Below are 19,601 nucleotides of genomic sequence, written 5' to 3' on the forward strand. Positions count from 1 at the left end.
GCTTATGATATAAATAATGTTCCTCGAAAATAGTACGAATAAATCTAGAACCGTATTGAATAAGGATTATATTTTATGCAGTAATAAACTAGTATTTCTATATTTGAAATCGAAATACGGAGAAATAAATTATACTAATTATGTTCTTAATCTTAACATTAAACTATAAATATTATAATTGGAATGAAATTTCACAGAACTGTTTTCAAACATGCAAATGAGCTAATAAGTTTCAATTTATTAAAATAAAGCTTTCCTCATAAAAAATGAAAATCGAATTTAGAATAATAAAATAAATATGACGTTAAACTTTTTTTATTATCTGTACTTACGAACGGTTTCGTAAACATGACGTTTTAATTTTTTTTTATTATCTGTATCTTGCAGTAGCTGGCTGATAAGAGGCAACATTAAAAACAAAAACATCGCATTATTGAGCCATTAAAAGCATAAAACAAATCGCTTGAATCGGAATTCGCCGACACAAGGCTTTATTTGTACAGCCCTTTGAACTCAATGTCCATTTCCGACAACGTGGCCCATTCAATGAATACATATCAAAGACTATGATAGAATTGTCGCTTTCAATACGGGAAATAAATCAAAGTAAAAAAACAAATTGGGCATTAGAATGCCGTCCTGTGATGCCGTCTCATAATATAAATTCGAATTCCGCAACATCTTCTCTAATCGAACTCCTTTTCAAAGATTCATTTAAGATTCATAATTACGTCGTAAAAATTACTTAATATTTCCTAAAAATACTTTATACTTACACAATAATATCGATACGATATTTGCGAAAACACAATAATCAATAGTCACCCATATAATCATATGACGTTTCGCCCCCGCTCGGTATTATTTTTACCTCATGTTATTGTCGCTAAAAATGTGTGATTTGTATGGAAACTCACAATGGGGTGCCTGAGATCCCCTGCCAATTAATATCGGACACGGTGGTCAGGATTGTGTCAAATTTGGACACGTTTTTTGTTTGATACCGCGTTATGGATGGTCTGATCAATCTTATACGTTCTATACAAATTTAGTTTATAATATATAGAAATTAGATGACATTGTAATTCCTATATTATGTATAATTTTTCGACAGTTTTATGTGCAGACACAGCAGCACATTTTTAGTGACTTATTAATTTGCAATATTCGTTTGCGCATAACATAGAGCTACATTTTTAAATAAAGAAACAAAATATTTATCTACACGATATTATCTCTATTTTTATAAATGTGTTCTTAAGTATGCTTAACAAAAATTATAACGATGGCATATTATCAAAATAATTTGGAAAATCCAAAAGTGCACGCCTCATAATTTTTTTTTAATAAATATTTATTAATTATTATTTTTGTTTATTTAATAACAATTAAACCACATCGAATCAGACCCTGAAAAATGAAAGGGTTCTATTCCTGAGCATACTCAAGCGTAAGAGAAAAAAAAAGACTCGATTATAGTAAAGTATTTCGGTCGCTATCGTGTTAACAAGAAAAAGGATCCGCACATACAGACACACGGACGTCCAAGACAGAACTTTTTTAAACTGTTTTTTAACTAGTTTAAATAACAAAAATGACATCAAAAATATCATGAACGTTAAAAATAGTGTTTTTTCTTAATATGTGTGTGTATGTATTATCTTACAAGTGCAATGTATGATACATAAAGACATTTTAAGTTTGAAAAATCAGATGTTTTGCGCGAAGCGACAGTAGTACCCACCTCAACGCTTCGCTTATGAGGCGTGCAATAACAAAATTACCTACTAATGAACGTTAGATCTAAATTATACAATTCTGCAATTTAACTCAAATCCAATTAAACTCCGTAAAATCCAAAGACACATCACATGTAACAAGATACAACAATTTGTAAACCAACATTGCAATTATTAATTCACATGACGACGGTAACTTCACGCAAGTTTCCATTGACCCTATGTGAAAAAACAAAACAGATTTAGCTCCAGAACGTTGGTAACGAGCTAATTTAAACTTTTCAGCGCGAACCTTTTGAAGGGTGGCACCCCCGTCACCTGAGGCGTTTGACAGTTCAGGCTAGACAGACGTTTTCAATAAATCACAGATAATGTATAGCTGGGATGTACTCAGTTAAAAATGTTGACATATTTATGTAGGTATGCTCGGTTTTAAAACTAAAGGGATCAAAGATGTTTGAAATACAAACTTTCTATGTAGGTATGCTATATTCGTATTGAATAAAAAGTTTTGTAGAGATAATATAAAATTATGTTAAACAGGTAATTATTGCTAAAAACCTGTTAATCCGTTCTTTACTAATAAACTTTTATATCTACTATTTACCTTATTTCCAAATGGCCAACATAAACTTAGCTACGCCAGTACAGTTTTCAACGACCAATGACGACTAAATTTTAAACCACATTGACAAATCAAACCTACCAAATCCTTACAATTGATGCACATTTATCAAACCTCAACCCCATATCAATAAATCGGTTCGATCAGTGGGTGTATTTGCCCATCGCGCATGTACTGACCACTGTCCACTCCCGCCCGGGGGTGTGGCTACCTGCTAACAAATAGATCACTAAATTCTCATATTTCCCCGGAAAACGGACGCGATAGGGTTCCACTTGATAGGGTTTGACGGCTATGTATAGATTCGGTTAAAGGTGTATATCGTAGTTGTATAGATTAGGTTTATGTTTGGAATAGGTAGTTAAATGAAATGCTACTCAAATTGCTTTCAAATATTTATTTTTAACCAAAATAAATCAGTCTTTCACAATACATGTAACGATAGATATTGATCAGCTTTAAAACTTTGTGAAACAATTAATCAAGTTTATAATCCAATATAAACTTTAATTCTTAAACACATCCCACCTTAAATCAAACCCCAGGAAATCTGGACCGCCTCCTCGGTACAGTGGTTGACGCGTGAGCGTAGAACCGAGGGGTCCTGGGTTCGATTCCCGGTGGAGACGAAAAAAAAAAATGTCTCGGTCTGGCAGGACACAGAAGGCTGATCACCTACTTGTCCCTAAAGAAAAATCGATCAGTGAAACAGATGTATGAATAATGCATCTGCCCCCTACCCCACTACGGGGACACGGGACTTCACTTTAGGAAATCTGGGCTAAATTTCAATTAATTACAAGGAAAATTATTTATGTTCTAGTCAACAATGTAAAGCGTGTCTAAATTACGCGACATTCACTGTATCACAGTAATCATTCAACTAATTTGTAAATATAAAGGTGCGGCCACAACGGAAGGAACTATTCCGACGGAAGCGCTAAAAAACCATTTGCATCGGGACACGAGCCAAGCCGCTGCCTAAATAAATCAGAAAAAAACTACATCAATACCACGACACATTTACATAATAAACCCCCTAAACAAACTAGGTAGGACATTGCAAACAATGAGCGGGAATCATGTAGTTTTTACGCTATATTAATTTAGTACTCGAGTTTCAATCGACCCCCTGTACATTATTCCGTAAGAAAGTACCGGCCTACTTTCCTCACAAAGCGATTGAAGGAAAAATAATAATAAAAGCGTAAGGAATGTAAGGGAGTCTGCATAGTACTTATGTAAAATTAGCTCCGGCGTCTTTGATGTGCCGACCAATTGTGCGAGGCTTGTGAAAGCGCCTTTATAATTCCCAAGCGTCGATGCCGGTGTCGGCTTATTTATTAGGCAATTAAATTCTTTACTCGTATGTACAACAACTCATGTGGGTTGACGATTTTAGGAACCATAATGATCCAATGTACTGATTCCCAGGAAATAAAAATAATATAAGAATAAAGTATTATAACATAAAATAATAATACCATTGAAGAGATTCCTTTTCAAAATAAAACACATTATTACAGGTTTTGTTTCTCCTCCTCAGTATGACTATAATATATAAGTCAAATTTATTATGACTAATGATTACACAACAATCAATTAAACCCATAACATCGGACGAATTAACATATAAATTACGTATTACAAAATAAAGGTCACACAAAAGATAATTAGAAAGTGTCATTTCCTTTTGCAAATTACGGCTCTCATTACACATTCAATTATTCAAGTCAAAACATCGAGACACGGCCGTCACATCTGTTTTGAGCTATTAACTCTGCTGTCCCAATAAAGAACCCTCAAAGACGAACCACAAATTTAAGCCAGTTATTATTCCCTTTGTCCCATTGAGAGATAAGTGGTCAATCTCACAACTGACACCTTCGACCGTGACTCGATGTAATTATATATAATTTAGCACTCGAAGGGTTGAATGCATCATTGTCCATATGTCACTTGGACTATATTTTAATACGATGTTATTCATATTTTGACCTGTTTTTTGACGCTGTTTTACGCATGTCGACCACACGCACTTTTACCAAATTATGGAGATGGTATAATATTATGGTTTTGAAGTCAAGAGTACGATTTTAAAACGACGTAATTCTTCAAACTTAACTGTTCCTTAACTTGATATTCACGAATATTTAAATCCTAAAGTGAAAAGTAGACTTTTGTTTATTTATTTTTTTGCTACAAATCTTCTAGAACTCTCTAACGTGAAGGTTATTTCAGCGGATGCGGACAGCGCGGCAGAGGGCGGAGGCTCTCCAACTCCCGGAGTTCCAGCCGACACCCTCACATGCGGCGCGTGTCGGCGTGCCTTCGCGCTGGCTGACATCGTGCGGTTCATCCAACACAAGGTCTCCTCCTGTGATAAGGACCTCACCTCCTACCACTGCTTCAGTGCTGGTACGTCAATATTTATAGCTATTAACTGTTTATGTTTAACAACGAGGAATTAAATTAGTACAGATCTATATTTATATTTATGCTGCTGTATTTAAAAATGCTTCTAAATATTCAACAACTAAATATACTCTGTAGCAAAGGTAATTAAAATATGTTACGTAATTCTATATCAAACTGAGCGATAGAAACTAATTTCCCACACTGGCCTTCGAAAGGAGAATCGTATTTAAATTTGTAACAACGTTGCAATTATGGAAAGGAAATGAGTAAATAATCTATCGTACAGGTCCGAATTCCGACCAAGAGGATGGTTCAAGGCCAGGACAGTTGACGGGGAACTCCAGTAGCAGAAGACCATCTCTGTTGACTGCTAGGAGACCTCCGAGCAGTCGGGTCCACACACCTCCCTTGGCGAGTCCGTCGATAGCACCTCCTGACTTATTGGAAGATGGTGGCGCATCCAGCACACCTAAAAGATTACTGGATGGTAAGTTCAAATATGTATGTTCTAATATTATATTTTAATACCTATTTTAAAATTATTGTCAATTACTACATGATTACATTTCAATTACAATAGCCTTATCGCCTTCACCCACGATAAAATTTTGATACCAAAATAATAACTCAAAACAAAGAAACTTTTGTTACTTTACTTCAATTTTACTTTCATCAAAAAGTAGGTTAACTTAAACGGTAGCGACTGAAAACCTAGCTAATTACTTCGTAATAAGAAATCAATTATCTTGAAATGGTATCATGTAGAAATTAGTCTAATTTGGTTTGTTTATACTTTAATGTACCATTGATATATTTTCACTAGTTCGGACTAATTTCTATAGATACTTTTAAAGTATTGGACTAAATAAAAATATATGTATAGATGCAGATGCGCAAGTATCAACCCCCAAGAGAAGAGCATCAACATCACCGATGCCTTCAAGTTCCCCTGATGAAGACATCAAGCCGAAGATCAAACAGGAACACATGGACACATCTGGATCTCCTGAGGACACAAAGAAATCAAGAACAGAAATGGCTGACGCTGAATCAAATACAATGCATAGTGGTAAGTTCCTACTGAAAATTTATCTGCATATGCAAACTATTTCATATTTACTGTTGCTCAGTTGATCACCGAACTGAATCTCTTAACCACGCTTCTCGAAATTATACTTATTTAGAATATTTTTTTCTAATCAGTTAATTAAAATTTCTACAGTTTTGACCTAAATTATTTAAAGTTAAAATAGAAGGTTAATGTACTAAAACGCTTACAAGGTAAGATATTAGTAAAAGTGATCGAATTAAAAATCAGTCTAGCACGAAAGCATAGATCAACTTTAAAGTTTTGGTGACAAAAAATTATCAATTGATACAATACCTCGATATTATAAAGCCTTTCCGTTCAAATTAACTCAAAAGAAAAATGCCATCGTGTATTCTTGGCCCGATTTAGTATTATTAATGATTCTTTCAATTCGCTGTCAGCTTCAAAGGATTTTGTACATGTAGACAATTTTATCGTTACGCTTAAGCCTTTGCCACATTGTGTTCGTGCAAGATGTTGCACAACAACAATACTGGACAGCGTTCGTGAAATGCTGATGTCATCGTTGTACCATACATTTGGGATTTTGTTTAATCTTGTCATATATACAGTGTGTTCTCTGTTTGTTCTTTAATTCACAACAATCGTATTATTCTAAATCAAAATCAAACTTTTGTCCAACCTTTCAAAAGTATATTCAAGTCGTCAAATCTTTTAAAGTATAAAGGCATATAGAAAACAACAATGAACTTAATAAAAATACTAAACAGTGATCAGACGTTTAAGTCAAAGTAAAAATAAAGTGATTTAGGAATCCTTATCATAATCTCTCAACAGCTTAACAAATACACGTGAAAAGGAATCGTTCGGAACATCTGTATAAGCCTTGCATAAGCGCAATCTTGCGGGGGTGGTTCGAAAAATAATCTATCCGAGCATAACCCTTTGTACCAGCAGATGTGCCGTCATTTGACACTTTTGTATTAAACCGTTGCACAACAAAAGCTTTCTTAAACCCGAAAATTGTACAACGTTCAAAATTTCAACCCGCATTTTGCCAACTGCTTTGTATAAATGAACGGTCACTATAAACAAGTAATACAAAAATTAAGCGAAAATAACGGAGCTAAATGGCCGTGGAATTTTGCAATTCGAAAAATATAAAGGACGTTAGAAGTTCTGCCACAAAACGATTGCGTTATCATCCAAATGTCAATTGCAGGTTTCGCTTCAACACCAGTTGTTTCGGCTTATTGAGTTTATCCTAAACGCTGATATTAACCCCTTCGAGTGAGCTGTCAAACCAGCTACATTCAATAACGTATGAGGGTCCGTTTGTAATAAAATTATATGATATTTCATTTACCGAATTAAGTTGAATAGAAACAAAGCAATCGCGTCTATAAATCTACTAGTTCGTGCATATTGTCAAAATAAGATCATAACTCTAACATTGAAAAGATGCCCCGAACGTGCCGGTTAAAAAAAAGATCGTAAATTGAATTATAGTATTTTATACATATTAATTAACCCCATCGTTTTACGATGAGATAAAGGGGATGTTTTGGAGAAAAAAATTATTTGCATGAGCACACGATTGACGTACGCGCATTGTTATCTTCTGCTTTTGTGATGACCCTTATGTTAACCATGACGAAATGACGCACAAAAGAGATGATGTTCTGTAGACTAGCCAATGAATATTCAGTTGTGACCCTATTTGTTTAGAGTTCAATATCGAAGGACGTTTCGGTGGCGTTAAAGGCGTATCATTTAAGGTTGTGTATGATATTATAATTGTCAAAGATGCTACTGAGGTTCCATTGTCAGGCGCGGTCTTTTATAATATTTTCAAAGATAAAAAATGTTTGGCGTGCTCCTGACACGTACACGTTCATGTGTTTGCCGTGACCTACGGAACTTCTTTGACGGTGACACAATGGTCGAGGATATTTTTAGTTTTTGTGAGACGAAAGGTAGCTAAGTGGCGGTTTTGAATAAGTGGCTTTAATTTTAGAACTGACGTCTCTCTGTTAAAGGTAAGGGGAGATTGTCTCGTGCCTATCGCGTGTCCTTTGACTATGTGTTAGTTATATTTAGAACGCATTTAACGAAGAAATGAGGTAATAAGGTGACGCTCCTTCCATATTTATATGTTGCTCATGAGTTATATCTGTAACAAAGAACCCGTCTTCGATACTTGTGTCCACAAAATGTTTTTGAAATCATTAACATCACTATACACGGGAGAACTGATGGTCGTCACTTGTTTGTATCAGAATAAATATTGATACAAGTGTGTATTGCGTCCAGTATTTGAACGCTTTATTTGGTTTACGAATTAATGCAGGATTGTAGAATGAGAAATGTTCACTTTGAAATTATATAGATAGAAATTTGATTCAATTTCTTTTCATTTTGTGGATTTTGACCATGATTGCTTTTTTATATAAGAAAATAAAACTTACATACCTATGATACTGAACGATAATTACAGATAATATAGACAGTTCATTATTATCAATTAGAAATAAACATTTCATTAAAAGATATATCAAAGACGGTAGGTACTCTTGATCACGCCCGCAAATGATTCTTCTAAGTTCCGTCCACGATATTTCCATATCAGGACGTTTTCTTAAGGGTCGACCACAAAGGGCCATCTCTACACCCAATCTTTAATCCTATCTCGAGACCTTTGCGGGCAAATTTAAATTTCTTTAGAAATATCACCTCTATTATACATGTGCGGGTTCTATTCCTACGTTCGTGGGCGAGATAACGTAAGTTAAGTCCGAGAGAAGATTGTTGAGAAAAAACTACCGCCAACTTCGACTAGATCCCATCTTCGAGCGACGGTTATGGAAATTTGATCTTTAACACTAAGTTTTAAAACAGCATCTCGTCCGAACTATCTAGGATTAGTACAACCTTATTTTGTATATGAAGTGATAAGTCTTTATGAAGGGTCAACCTTTTCTATAGAGAGCTCACCCTTTTAGTGAAAAGAGTCCGTTGATAGCTGATTTAGGATTGGTGATAATGCATTCACTGTGTGTAAATATATCATAGATTTATTCTATGATAGATTGCTCTGCGAAGAGCGGTATTTGAATTCATTGAACGTTTTTAACAATGGACTTTGACATGTCAGATATAGTGGTTGAATCTGACATTCGTCCCCTAGGTCAGAGATTTTTAAAGGATTGTTGGTCACGTCGATTGGATAACGCAGGGCGCATTGAATAGCTATCATAGTTGCTTTGTGGTCACATGAGGGTCCACGCTGTGATTGTTCGAGAGAATTTATTAATTAAAATTTTCTGTTACTATTGATCCGTGCCCTTGAATATATAGCGAATCGATAGAGCTCTGCCGTTATAGCGTGGTGAAAAACTGTCAATTTCGTGATTATTAAAAAATTGCAATGTTTTCATACACATATTTAAAGTAAATATTTAGTATTTGTATGATTATTATTTTCTTACAAGTGTACTCAGAAGAATACACAAGATTTTCAAATTTAGATATACAAAATATGACATATATGTATTAAATCAACCTCTAGAATTCAATATCTCACAAAGCTAGCGAGCATTAATTTTAAACCGCGTCCATCACTGTCCCCCATCCCCAACATTTTATTGTTTTTCTTCAATTTTTTGTAATATGTGGTAATGGTCGTTCCACACGTGTCGACAACGGTTATTACGAGTTTAAAATAGCGCACCACATCTGGCCATCGCGGACCAATTTTGGAGATCACATTTTTGGGAATAGAGGTTTTGTTTTGGTCGTTACGTCATTTATACACTAATAAAAAGAATTATTATTTGGTCTATTGCTTTTATTTTTAATTTTACATATATATTGACGTTTGATATTAGATGAGATATATTATGGAGTGAAATTATAGATTTCCCAGATGTTTTTACTCAAATTGATCAAACTAAAACTTGGTACATTTGCATAACCATTCCATAGTTTAGATTAACTCGAAACTATTAATGAATTACATAATATCTGGGCAGTTGAAAACACAAATTGAAATCAAGTTTTAATATTTAAGTTATCAATAACATCACGCCCCAGTGAGGTGGAACTGATTGGCCGGGGGAGTAACAATTTGCGAAGTAACATTATAGTTTACAGAAATCACAATTTTAGCCGCTCTGGGTGCGGCTGGATATTAAATTTTCATTTAGATTTACGTAGCTATTCCAAATATTATCCATCTATTTCTGATTCTATAGTCTATGGAGTTTCTTGCCGGTTCTTCTCCATAGATATTTATGGAGATATGCTTTCCGAATCGGTGGTAAATGGTAAAAGTGCTTTTAGAAGAAGTCTAATTGAATAAATAAATGTTTGAGTTTGAGTTTAATGTTTGAGTTTGAGTTTAATGTTTTAGTACACCTACTAATATCTACTGTTCTTTTCGGGAACAAGAAATATCAATTGATTTTCTTACGTACGAAAACTCCAACTTACCTACATTTTTTCCTGTTAGGTATATATTACATAAGCACATATATTTCAAAGTACATATATAAATTATAATAATCCTCAGAAAAACCTAAGGTCGCAGCCGGGGTCACTAGCATTGTTGCGTTTACACTTGTGTTTGTACAGACGCGCCGATCGGACATAACTATACTATTTGCTTATGACTAAGATGTGAAGGTGTAATGTCATTTTTGCTGCTATCCAAGGAAAATTATTTACTTCATCATTTTTTTATGTGTATTGACGACTTTGTTTAATTAAACGATGATAATGGTGATGATGTTTTCCAGATTTCTGGTTTGTTGATATTACAACGAATACCTATGCGAATTTTGATCAACGAATCGTATTTATGTGTAATTTAGTCACTTGCTAATCATGTAATATTTTATAAAGAATAAGAATAAAATAAATTTTATTTTCTTCGTGACGCATGTAATATGCCTTCAGGATATAATTAAATGAATAATCTGTAAATATTGTTTTTAAAATGGTATTCAAATTTATGTTATATTACGTTATACTTACGTTTAAAGCGAATCACACCTGAGTTCTTAGTTAAGAGTTCTCTTAAACAACTTTTCTTATGCCAAAAAAGTGCAACTAATTTATGCCTTTCCACATACAACATACCTCAGTTTTACATCACATCGTAACAGTTATGGGTCACAATTCGCACCGGGCTGAGCCGGGGGGTGCTGGGGGTGCCGGGGGGTGGGGGGTCGGAAGGGGAAGACGGTCATTCAGAGCAGCGGCGCGACGGACATCCGCCGCATAACAAGTTGATGGTCTAAGCTGTGGCGTTATAAATGTACTTTTTTTCAATATAAGGTATCTGTGGACTGTGGCTGCGATTTGTAATCTGCAATTATGAGGGCCTCTCTTGACAAGTTTTAAATAGCGCTATTACATATTTTAAAAATGCAAATATAAAATATGCTTACGTACTAAGATTAACAGTATTGTTTAATCTCGATAAACAAATAACAAGTTGTGAACGAGTTCTTCAAATATTTCCACTATTTTCAGATATTTCCTTCTTCAAACTTTACAAATTCGTGATCGTAGAATTTTCTAGTTTAACGTTTATATATGTACGCATCAAAGTGGCGCGTCTTAAAAATATTTTGAAAAGCCTCAAAATGAGCTCATTCACGGTTTCTATGCGTGCAGGCACACACAGAATATTTAACGATCTATCTATTATAGTTTAGTTTTAGAATTTAGGTAAGGAGCTTCTTTGTTATTTTATCCTGGATTTATTTATTAATAACATAATATTGAAGTTTACTATCTGAAAGTTGCGGGTCCGCCTAAAGCAAAGGGGGCGCAAAGTAAGGACTTAGAAAATTTTTGATCCAATTACAAATTGTGAGAGGGATTAAATAAGTTTGAAATAGCAGCCAAAAACTTAATTTACGATATTCTTATTATGAATATTAAGTTGTATTGCAAGCGAGTTCGTAACTTAGACAGTTTCTCGAGGTGTCCACGGGAGGCGCTATAGTGCACAACTGTTGACAGGAAGTAGTGCCGACGGCTTCCGGCCGACGAATGTTCTATATGACGCTGCATTTTCCATTTTCAAACTTAAGTTTTTAAAATTTTAACACTTTTTTGTATTTCGTATCTTTCGAATCCTCCATCTTTCATTCGAAATTTAAAATGTAACAATTCTTGGATTCGATGTTTGAATAATTTTGAAGTTACAAAAAAAAATGATTTTACAGTAGTATTGTTTTTTATGTAGGTACATACTAAACATAATAACTTTTAATATCATATCATACAATGAGAAACTGCAAAGATAAAGTCAAAACTCACGTATTGTACATTTAGATGCAAATCGGATGTCGTAAAAGCGATGTCAGGGAAGATTAATTAAATGAAGAGCGTTTACCACCTTTAAGTACAGACATAAGAAAATAAATAGTAATAAGTAGCTCTTTTCTCCCTTTTTCAAAAGATAGAGCTAAGATAAACTCGGTAATTATAGAGGGAAGCTAATTTAAACTTTATCATAAGTAGGAATTGATATCAAAATTTGCCAGTAAGAAAATACCTATACATAGGGCATTTTACGCGAAGCGGACACAGATTTCAGGGTCAGGTTTCAGATTTCGGTTATATTTTAGTATGTTACACCTGTATATATCCTCGGTATGTATACGAAATATTTTTGCATTTAGAAATGCGCCACATGTGAATATAAGATCGAGAAGTATGATGATAATTAATTAGAAAATGTTGTATAATTTTTAAATAAATTTTAAAAGATATGTAGTATTTCACTGGTAAAAAGTAAATAATTCAAATCCAAATCTATAACATAGAAAATTATTAGCTAATTCCCTATAACTAACCAATTACCTGAATAAATGCAAAAAAATCTAAAATTCCGCTAGACAAAATAGATTTCTTTGTCCAAGCTACCATCCTAGTATCCCCCGAGGGTGGTCCAGGGGGGTGGCGTTTAAAAATTTTACCCCCACTGCCTTTTTCCTCACACAATGCCCATAATGAACGATTGCCTTTTGAAATCGAAACGGTTGTTAGACGCTGACGTCATTCATGCGTTTTGTCCGGTTTGGTGATTTGTAAGGGGTTAAGATACGGTATTTGAGATAAATCCAAGCCTAAATAGCTAATTACAGGGTAGGTTTTGTGGTCATGTTTTATTTGTGTGTCTAGATAAAATGCACTTTTAGACCATCATTCTTGTATTAAACGCCATATATCCATCCTCGATAAATGGACTATCTAACACCGAAATAATTTTTCAAATCGGACCAGTATTTCCTGAGATTAGCGCGTTCAAACAAACAAACTCTTCAGCTTTATAATATTAGTAAAGATTTAACTCGAATTTCATCCAGAATCTCTAGGTACTAATTCGCAATATGTAATGACTAGGTATATTAAGGGATCCTTTATATACCCTATGTTTATCGTACATGTAATAATACATACTACATCCATACTAATATTATAAATGCGAAAGTAACTCAATCACGCCTAAACTACTGAACCAATTTGCATGAAATTTGGTATGGAGATATTTTGATACCCGAGAAAGGACTTAGGCTACCTTTTATTGCGAAATATGTATCACGGGCGAAGCCGGGGCGGACCTCTAGTATTATATATGAATACATTTACCAAAGTAGTATTTCTTAATAACTCCTATCGACCAGTCAATCAATAAATGAGCTTTAGAATCTATAACTTTTTACTGACTGACTGACTTAAACAGAATAATGTCCAATGTCACAATACGATTCGTATCATTCGCCCACACATTATGTTTAATTATCACTATTATTACGATCGAGTTTAGAGATTGTATCGCTAAAGAAATTATGAGGTCGGTAATCTTATAAGCGGTACAATATCGACACAGCTACTGATTTTAAATTGACAAATGTACGGTTGGCAAAATATGGGGATATTTAGATTTATGTTTACAGTAATAAGAATAAGAATATCAATTGCTTTGAATTTTTTGTAAATTGAAAAAATATAGTCAGGTCTGTAATCAGTGTTTTAGCGATTATTAGTCGTCGTTTTTTGTAAAGGAAATTTTCTGTAAGGAAAACCTTTAATAAATACACCAAATGTTTATTTTTTAACAGTTAAGAGTGTCACATTTATAGTTAGTTAACCTTTTTGATATAAAAAACTGTCATAAAATTAAAATTAATAATTTCAAAACTTAAAATATCTTAATTAGTTCGTCCATTTTATATCAATTGAAGTCCAAAGATACAAAAAAGACAGCTCAACACAAATTTTAATGTCCAACACTACATTGTAATGATATTTATTTGTCGCAAGTACATCGTATTGACCAAGATAAAACACAATGGACAATGGCTCGGATAAAAAGGTCAAAACTCATTGATGTTTATGATACATATTTTTTGATGTAAGGGTGTTTAAATAAGATTAGTTATGTTAAGATTATGAAATAAATATTTAAAATTTTAGTTAATAACAATGAATTCGATGTTTATAACGAGAATTACACTGCAAACCATTTAACACGTATTCTCTACATAATATTATGATGATGTTTTTATATTGGTAGGAAGTTAGGAACTCTCTTAAAAATGTTTCAAAGCTGAAGTCTACTCTTATGTGTTTCTTTTTTTTGTATAATTTAAAGCTTTCTTTATGAAATAATTTTGCTTAAATACTTGTACATTGATAGGATTTTGCCTCATCTAATAACATTTCTTTATTTATTTTTAAATCGTGTAGGTAGGTAATGAGTTACAACAATTCTCAATTCGGCTAAATGAAAATCAAGACGAAAACGGGCGTGTCTTGAATTATACATCCTGTATGTGACTTCTTTCCGGTCGGTCACAGCCTGACCGTTACATTTCAATAATCGTCTTAACAAGATCGCTTATCTGCCGCGCCTACCATTCTTAGTGATGGGCTTATTTTTATCAATATTTTTTGTAATATGTTTTTCGTAATTGAATGCAGGAATGTCATGTGCTCGTGGTTAGGAGATTTAGGTGTTTCTTGATTTTGACTGATAGCAGTGAATTAAATGTTTTTATATGTTGTGGATGGTACTTGTATGTTTGTTTACTTGTAACAATTACAATGTCATTATAAACAGTGGAACTTCGCATTCTTTATACAACATGTATCTTATATAAACGACCTACAAAGTGGAAGCAATAAAGAAGCTTTTTCATTTTCCGTATACCACGATACATTTACATATAGATTTCAATATCAACACTCTTAACCCGCGCATCCGTACGTGATTCCGCGCCGCGTATATTTCATAAGATTTTAGAGGTGCATGAATCACGCGGAACACGAAGGGGCTATCCGTCACGCCTGCCGACGGGCCCTTGGACCTTCTTAGCATGCGTGCCACGCGCCCTCCCTAGGCCTACTCCACGATATGTGAGGGCTATTACTAGACACTTTGCCCGCGTTAATATTGCTGTAAATCCATCAAACGATTCGATAACCGTTTTTTTAACGTTCATCTTTCTTTGTCCACAGAACCGAGCAACTACGTCTGCTCAACTTGCAAGGCTCGCGTGCATTCCGCGTGGCGACTGGTGCAGCATGTGCAACATGTGCACGGTGTGAAGATATACATGGAAAGCATACCACAACAGCTTCAAAATAAGCAAAACCATTCCACATCGAGCTCATCATCAAGTAGCTCAGGCTGTTCTTCAACTGGCGCCCCGCTACCACCGCCATCTCTGCGCCATCACCCCTTATTACCACCACCAGATATGCATTCTCCTTTTGGCGTTGGTGGGCTATTAAGAATGCCACTACCTGGTAGCTTACCACCTCTAGCCCACCCATCAGTTCCTCCTACACCATTGTTCGCTCGCCCAAACCATCACGATCATCGTTTTAGGATGGAGCAACTAGTATCGGAACAATTTCGCCATCATGGTCTCAACTTGGCTGCAGCGGCTGCTGCCGTAGCGGCAAACTCACTTCCACCACATCAGGCGTTTCCATCTCCCGCCGATAGACCCCCAGTAGTTCCCACATCGTTATCAGCTCGAGATCGACCTCCAGTTTCACAACCTTTATCTTTGGAACCCCAGCTGGATTTTTACTCGCAGCGCTTGCGGCAACTGGCCGGTACGACCAGTCCAGGGGCGGCCACAGGCAATTCCAGCTCTCCTAGCCCCAGGAAGCATTCTCCTCCGTTCGCTTCCCCGTCGCCCTCCCGAGTCGGCCAGACTCCACCGGTGGGCGCCGGACCCGGAACGGTGGACGCGCCTCGTGAAGCAACGAGAGCGCACAGCTCTATCTCGCCCGAACGTAGAGTGGAGCCACAGACGGCGGACGCGCCTCCTGAGCGCCCTACATCATCCCCACCGAATAAACGCACTGATGAAGCCAATCACACCTGTGAATTCTGCGGTAAAAAATTCCGATTTGAAAACAGCTTGATGGTTCATCGGCGGATACACACTGGAGAAAAACCATTTAAGTGCACTGAGTGTGATGAAGCTTTCGAAAAATCTTCCAAATTAAAAAAGCATATGAAAGTGCATCGAAGCTCTGATGCCAACAATGAGGAAGGTGAATCGGCTGGTGACACTGGTGAGGATGATACGGAAGATGATTTGGAGGACGAGGAATTAGATGGCGAAGAGGAAGAAGAAAACGATGATGGAGAAGACGTTGAAGAAGCAGAAGATCTAACTGTATCAAATAGCAGTGCTCCCTCTGCACCAACCCGAAAAACACCCGCTTTGCCAGCACACCCTCCAACAGCATCTGTTGTTGGTGAACTGATGGATAAGTTTGGTTTATCAAACATAGCACAATATAGTGAGGCATTCAAACAAGCTTTGCAAGAGTCTGGTAACTCTCTCAAATGGCAATTAGCTAAAGATCGTGATAATAATAACGGTCCTCCTTCTGATAAACCAAATGGAATGCCACCGACTGCTGCTTTGCGTTTAAAAGAAGAATTCGCGAAAATGCCACCTCAACCACATCCCTTGTTCAACCCTTTCGAAAGTCCGTTTGAAGCTTCGAAGCGTATGAAACTAGAAATGGATAGAGGTGAAGGTTGGTGGTTGCCCACGCTTCATGCACAGCGACCGCCAGAAAATATCTTTGACGGTCTTAAGAACAGCGGTAACGGGCTTCTACAAAACCCTTTACTGAAATCAAAAGATGGGCGACGTAATGATACTTGTGAGTTCTGTGGAAAAGTATTCAAAAACTGTTCAAACTTGACAGTTCACCGACGATCTCATACTGGTGAAAAACCGTATAAATGTGAGCTCTGCTCGTACGCCTGTGCGCAGAGTTCCAAACTAACGAGGCATATGAAGACGCATGGTCGATTAGGCAAGGACGTATATCGCTGCAGGTTTTGCGAGATGCCCTTCTCGGTTCCTTCGACTCTAGAGAAGCATATGCGGAAGTGTGTCGTAAATCAGAGTAACGGTGGTGCCGCTCTCGCTCTCTCTGACGACTCCAACGCTTGCCGCGACGAGGCATCGTGACTCTACCCCTGGGGTGGCCTGCGATTCCCACCTCCTGCGCCACCCAGCCAGATTTTCTAGAAAAAACATTTCGCTTGAACGTTACTTTGCTTCTTGCAATTAAACAAGTTCAATTTCTAGTCTTTAGAAATCATTGATGTGGCGAAATTGTAATATGACTATTGCAATAGCTTCCGAAAGGGGCACTTTCCTTTAGTGACATATCGTTTGAGCCAGTGTTAAGATTTCCCGTTACGTTGTTAATGTTACTTTGAAAGTTTTTAGTTATTTTCTTTCAAGGCTTGTACATGATCTTTACGTTATATTTCAACTTCGTTTTTGTTTTATTGTAGAAATGTGGAAACCAATGCCAAAGTTAGCTACGTTGATTTATACAGTAATTAGTTTTAAGCTGTATAGTGTCAATTAAATAATTTTTTCCAGTAATTTCTAAGATCTTCATAGATTGATGTAGTAATTGTGTATTTGGATAAGCTCTTTGTTAATTTTAGGGTATTGTATATTAATAAACAAATGTTTCCTATCCTAGATAACTTATGTAAATACTAAATGTAAATGGAGTACCTACTTATTGATGTTCATATTTATAAATATGTTTGGCAATTTTAAAAAATTACATGTTCTCGGCAAAACGGTGTGTTTCCTGTAAACAATATGATAGGGAATGTAGAAAACAAAATTGGATGCGATTAAGGGTAGATGTTAATGACAAGGTAATATTTAATTAGTGTTAAAATTTATTAAATTATTTTGCGAGGCGTATAATCTTCATTTCCAAACGTTAACTTCCTGTGGATGGAAAGCCAGTTATTTTATTAAGACTGAAAAATATTCCAGTTTTGTTTTTTGTGATTCGTGGAAGTATGTTCACTCGTACCTAAATTTAGTCCAAGTGTGAAACCTTTCGGTATACGTACTTAATGTAAAATATAGAATTTATATTAGATAATGTTAAGTAAATTATAATAGATGCATACGTTATGTCTCCAATAGTTATATCCTTTCCCATTATTTGTCCTAATTAGGGCCTCTCTTAGTTGCTTTTGTATTAAAATTTTAAGGCTTCTAAGACGGGTCCTAATTCGCACCATAATATACCAACCTCTCATTATATTTATTATGGTGATTGTTTGGTCATTTTATGTAAGTTAAATTCGTGTACAGATTACAATAAATATTTAGTCAAACGAAGGGAGTAAGGTAGAGGAGACAAAATAGATAAATGAAAAAACTAAGACAAATTTTATTGTGTAACTACGTGAAAGATGACCTGTTTTTATTATTTTTCATTTTTATTATTTTTATTTCAATAAATATCCATGATTTGTTAATCAAATATGTTGTTTGATTTCCCCTTTCATTACTAGTCTTAACTGCTAAGAGAAGTAAGAATAAATAGATACATCATACACATTACATGCTTACAATATGTTTATACTGGGTTCGAATCCCACCTGAAAGTTCTTGAGAAAATAATAATTAAAAATTATAGGTACTCAAAGTTGTCAATATATCAATACCTATAGCATTTAATTGTATGCAAAATTACGTAGGTACCTACTTATGCACAAAAATAATAACTTGTGGCGAAAATAAATTAAGTTTTATTTTTAAGTAATTTGTATTACTAACTAGCATAGTAAAGTGTTAAAAATAAAAATAAATAAAATAAATTTACCTTTTGAATAAACTCTTAAGTAGGTAGATAGATAGGTAGTATAGATATTAAATTCTTTCGCTTATGATGATGTTTTGATAATAATATAAACTTACCTATTTCGCTTTCACAGATAGGTAACTCAAAATATTCTCATAGGTATCTGTAATCTATAATCTATTAGCTAATAATAAAAACAATTAACAAAATGACCCAAAGGAAAAAGTTACAATTTTTATGAGAAAAACAAAATATATTATGTAATATCTTAGGGTAATATAATAATTATCTATGTGATCTCATTAATAATCTAAAGTGATAAATTTAGCGAAAAAAAAACCTATAACTGGTACCTAATACTTTAAACATATTATTATGTAGAGGGTGTTACCTACAAAGAATAGGTACGATATTTTCTCTTGGGTGGTAAAGTATTGTATAAAAATAACACTAATTAAGTCATTATTTCAGAAAATAAGTTTAATAAGACTGATATTAAAAAGTAGATTTTATTCGCTATATTGTAATCATGAAAGTTCTTCCACAAGAATACCTTTTGAAAGAAACGAGGAGATTTTTCTTG

At 34.9% G+C, this 19,601-nt stretch overlaps 1 protein-coding gene across 1 annotated transcript in view; it reads left to right on the plus strand.

The window, feature by feature from the left end:
- Cph (BCL11 transcription factor chronophage) overlaps positions 1 to 18,697 on the plus strand; it is a 35,198-nt gene extending 16,501 nt beyond the window's left edge. Inside the window, exons 2-5 of the mRNA XM_090103553.1 lie at positions 4,606 to 4,782; positions 5,069 to 5,269; positions 5,666 to 5,851; positions 15,371 to 18,697. Of these exons, the coding sequence (XP_089959679.1) occupies positions 4,606 to 4,782; positions 5,069 to 5,269; positions 5,666 to 5,851; positions 15,371 to 17,361 (2,555 nt within the window). The 3' untranslated portion in view covers positions 17,362 to 18,697. The remainder of the gene's footprint in view (positions 1 to 4,605; positions 4,783 to 5,068; positions 5,270 to 5,665; positions 5,852 to 15,370) is intronic.
- Positions 18,698 to 19,601: the final 904 nt, after the last annotated feature.

This window comes from Colias eurytheme, chromosome 7, assembly GCF_061535395.1.
Source record: "Colias eurytheme isolate Ceu_HAF_F1 chromosome 7, ilColEury1 Martin Lab GWU primary, whole genome shotgun sequence".
NCBI classification, from domain to species: Eukaryota; Metazoa; Arthropoda; class Insecta; order Lepidoptera; family Pieridae; genus Colias; species Colias eurytheme.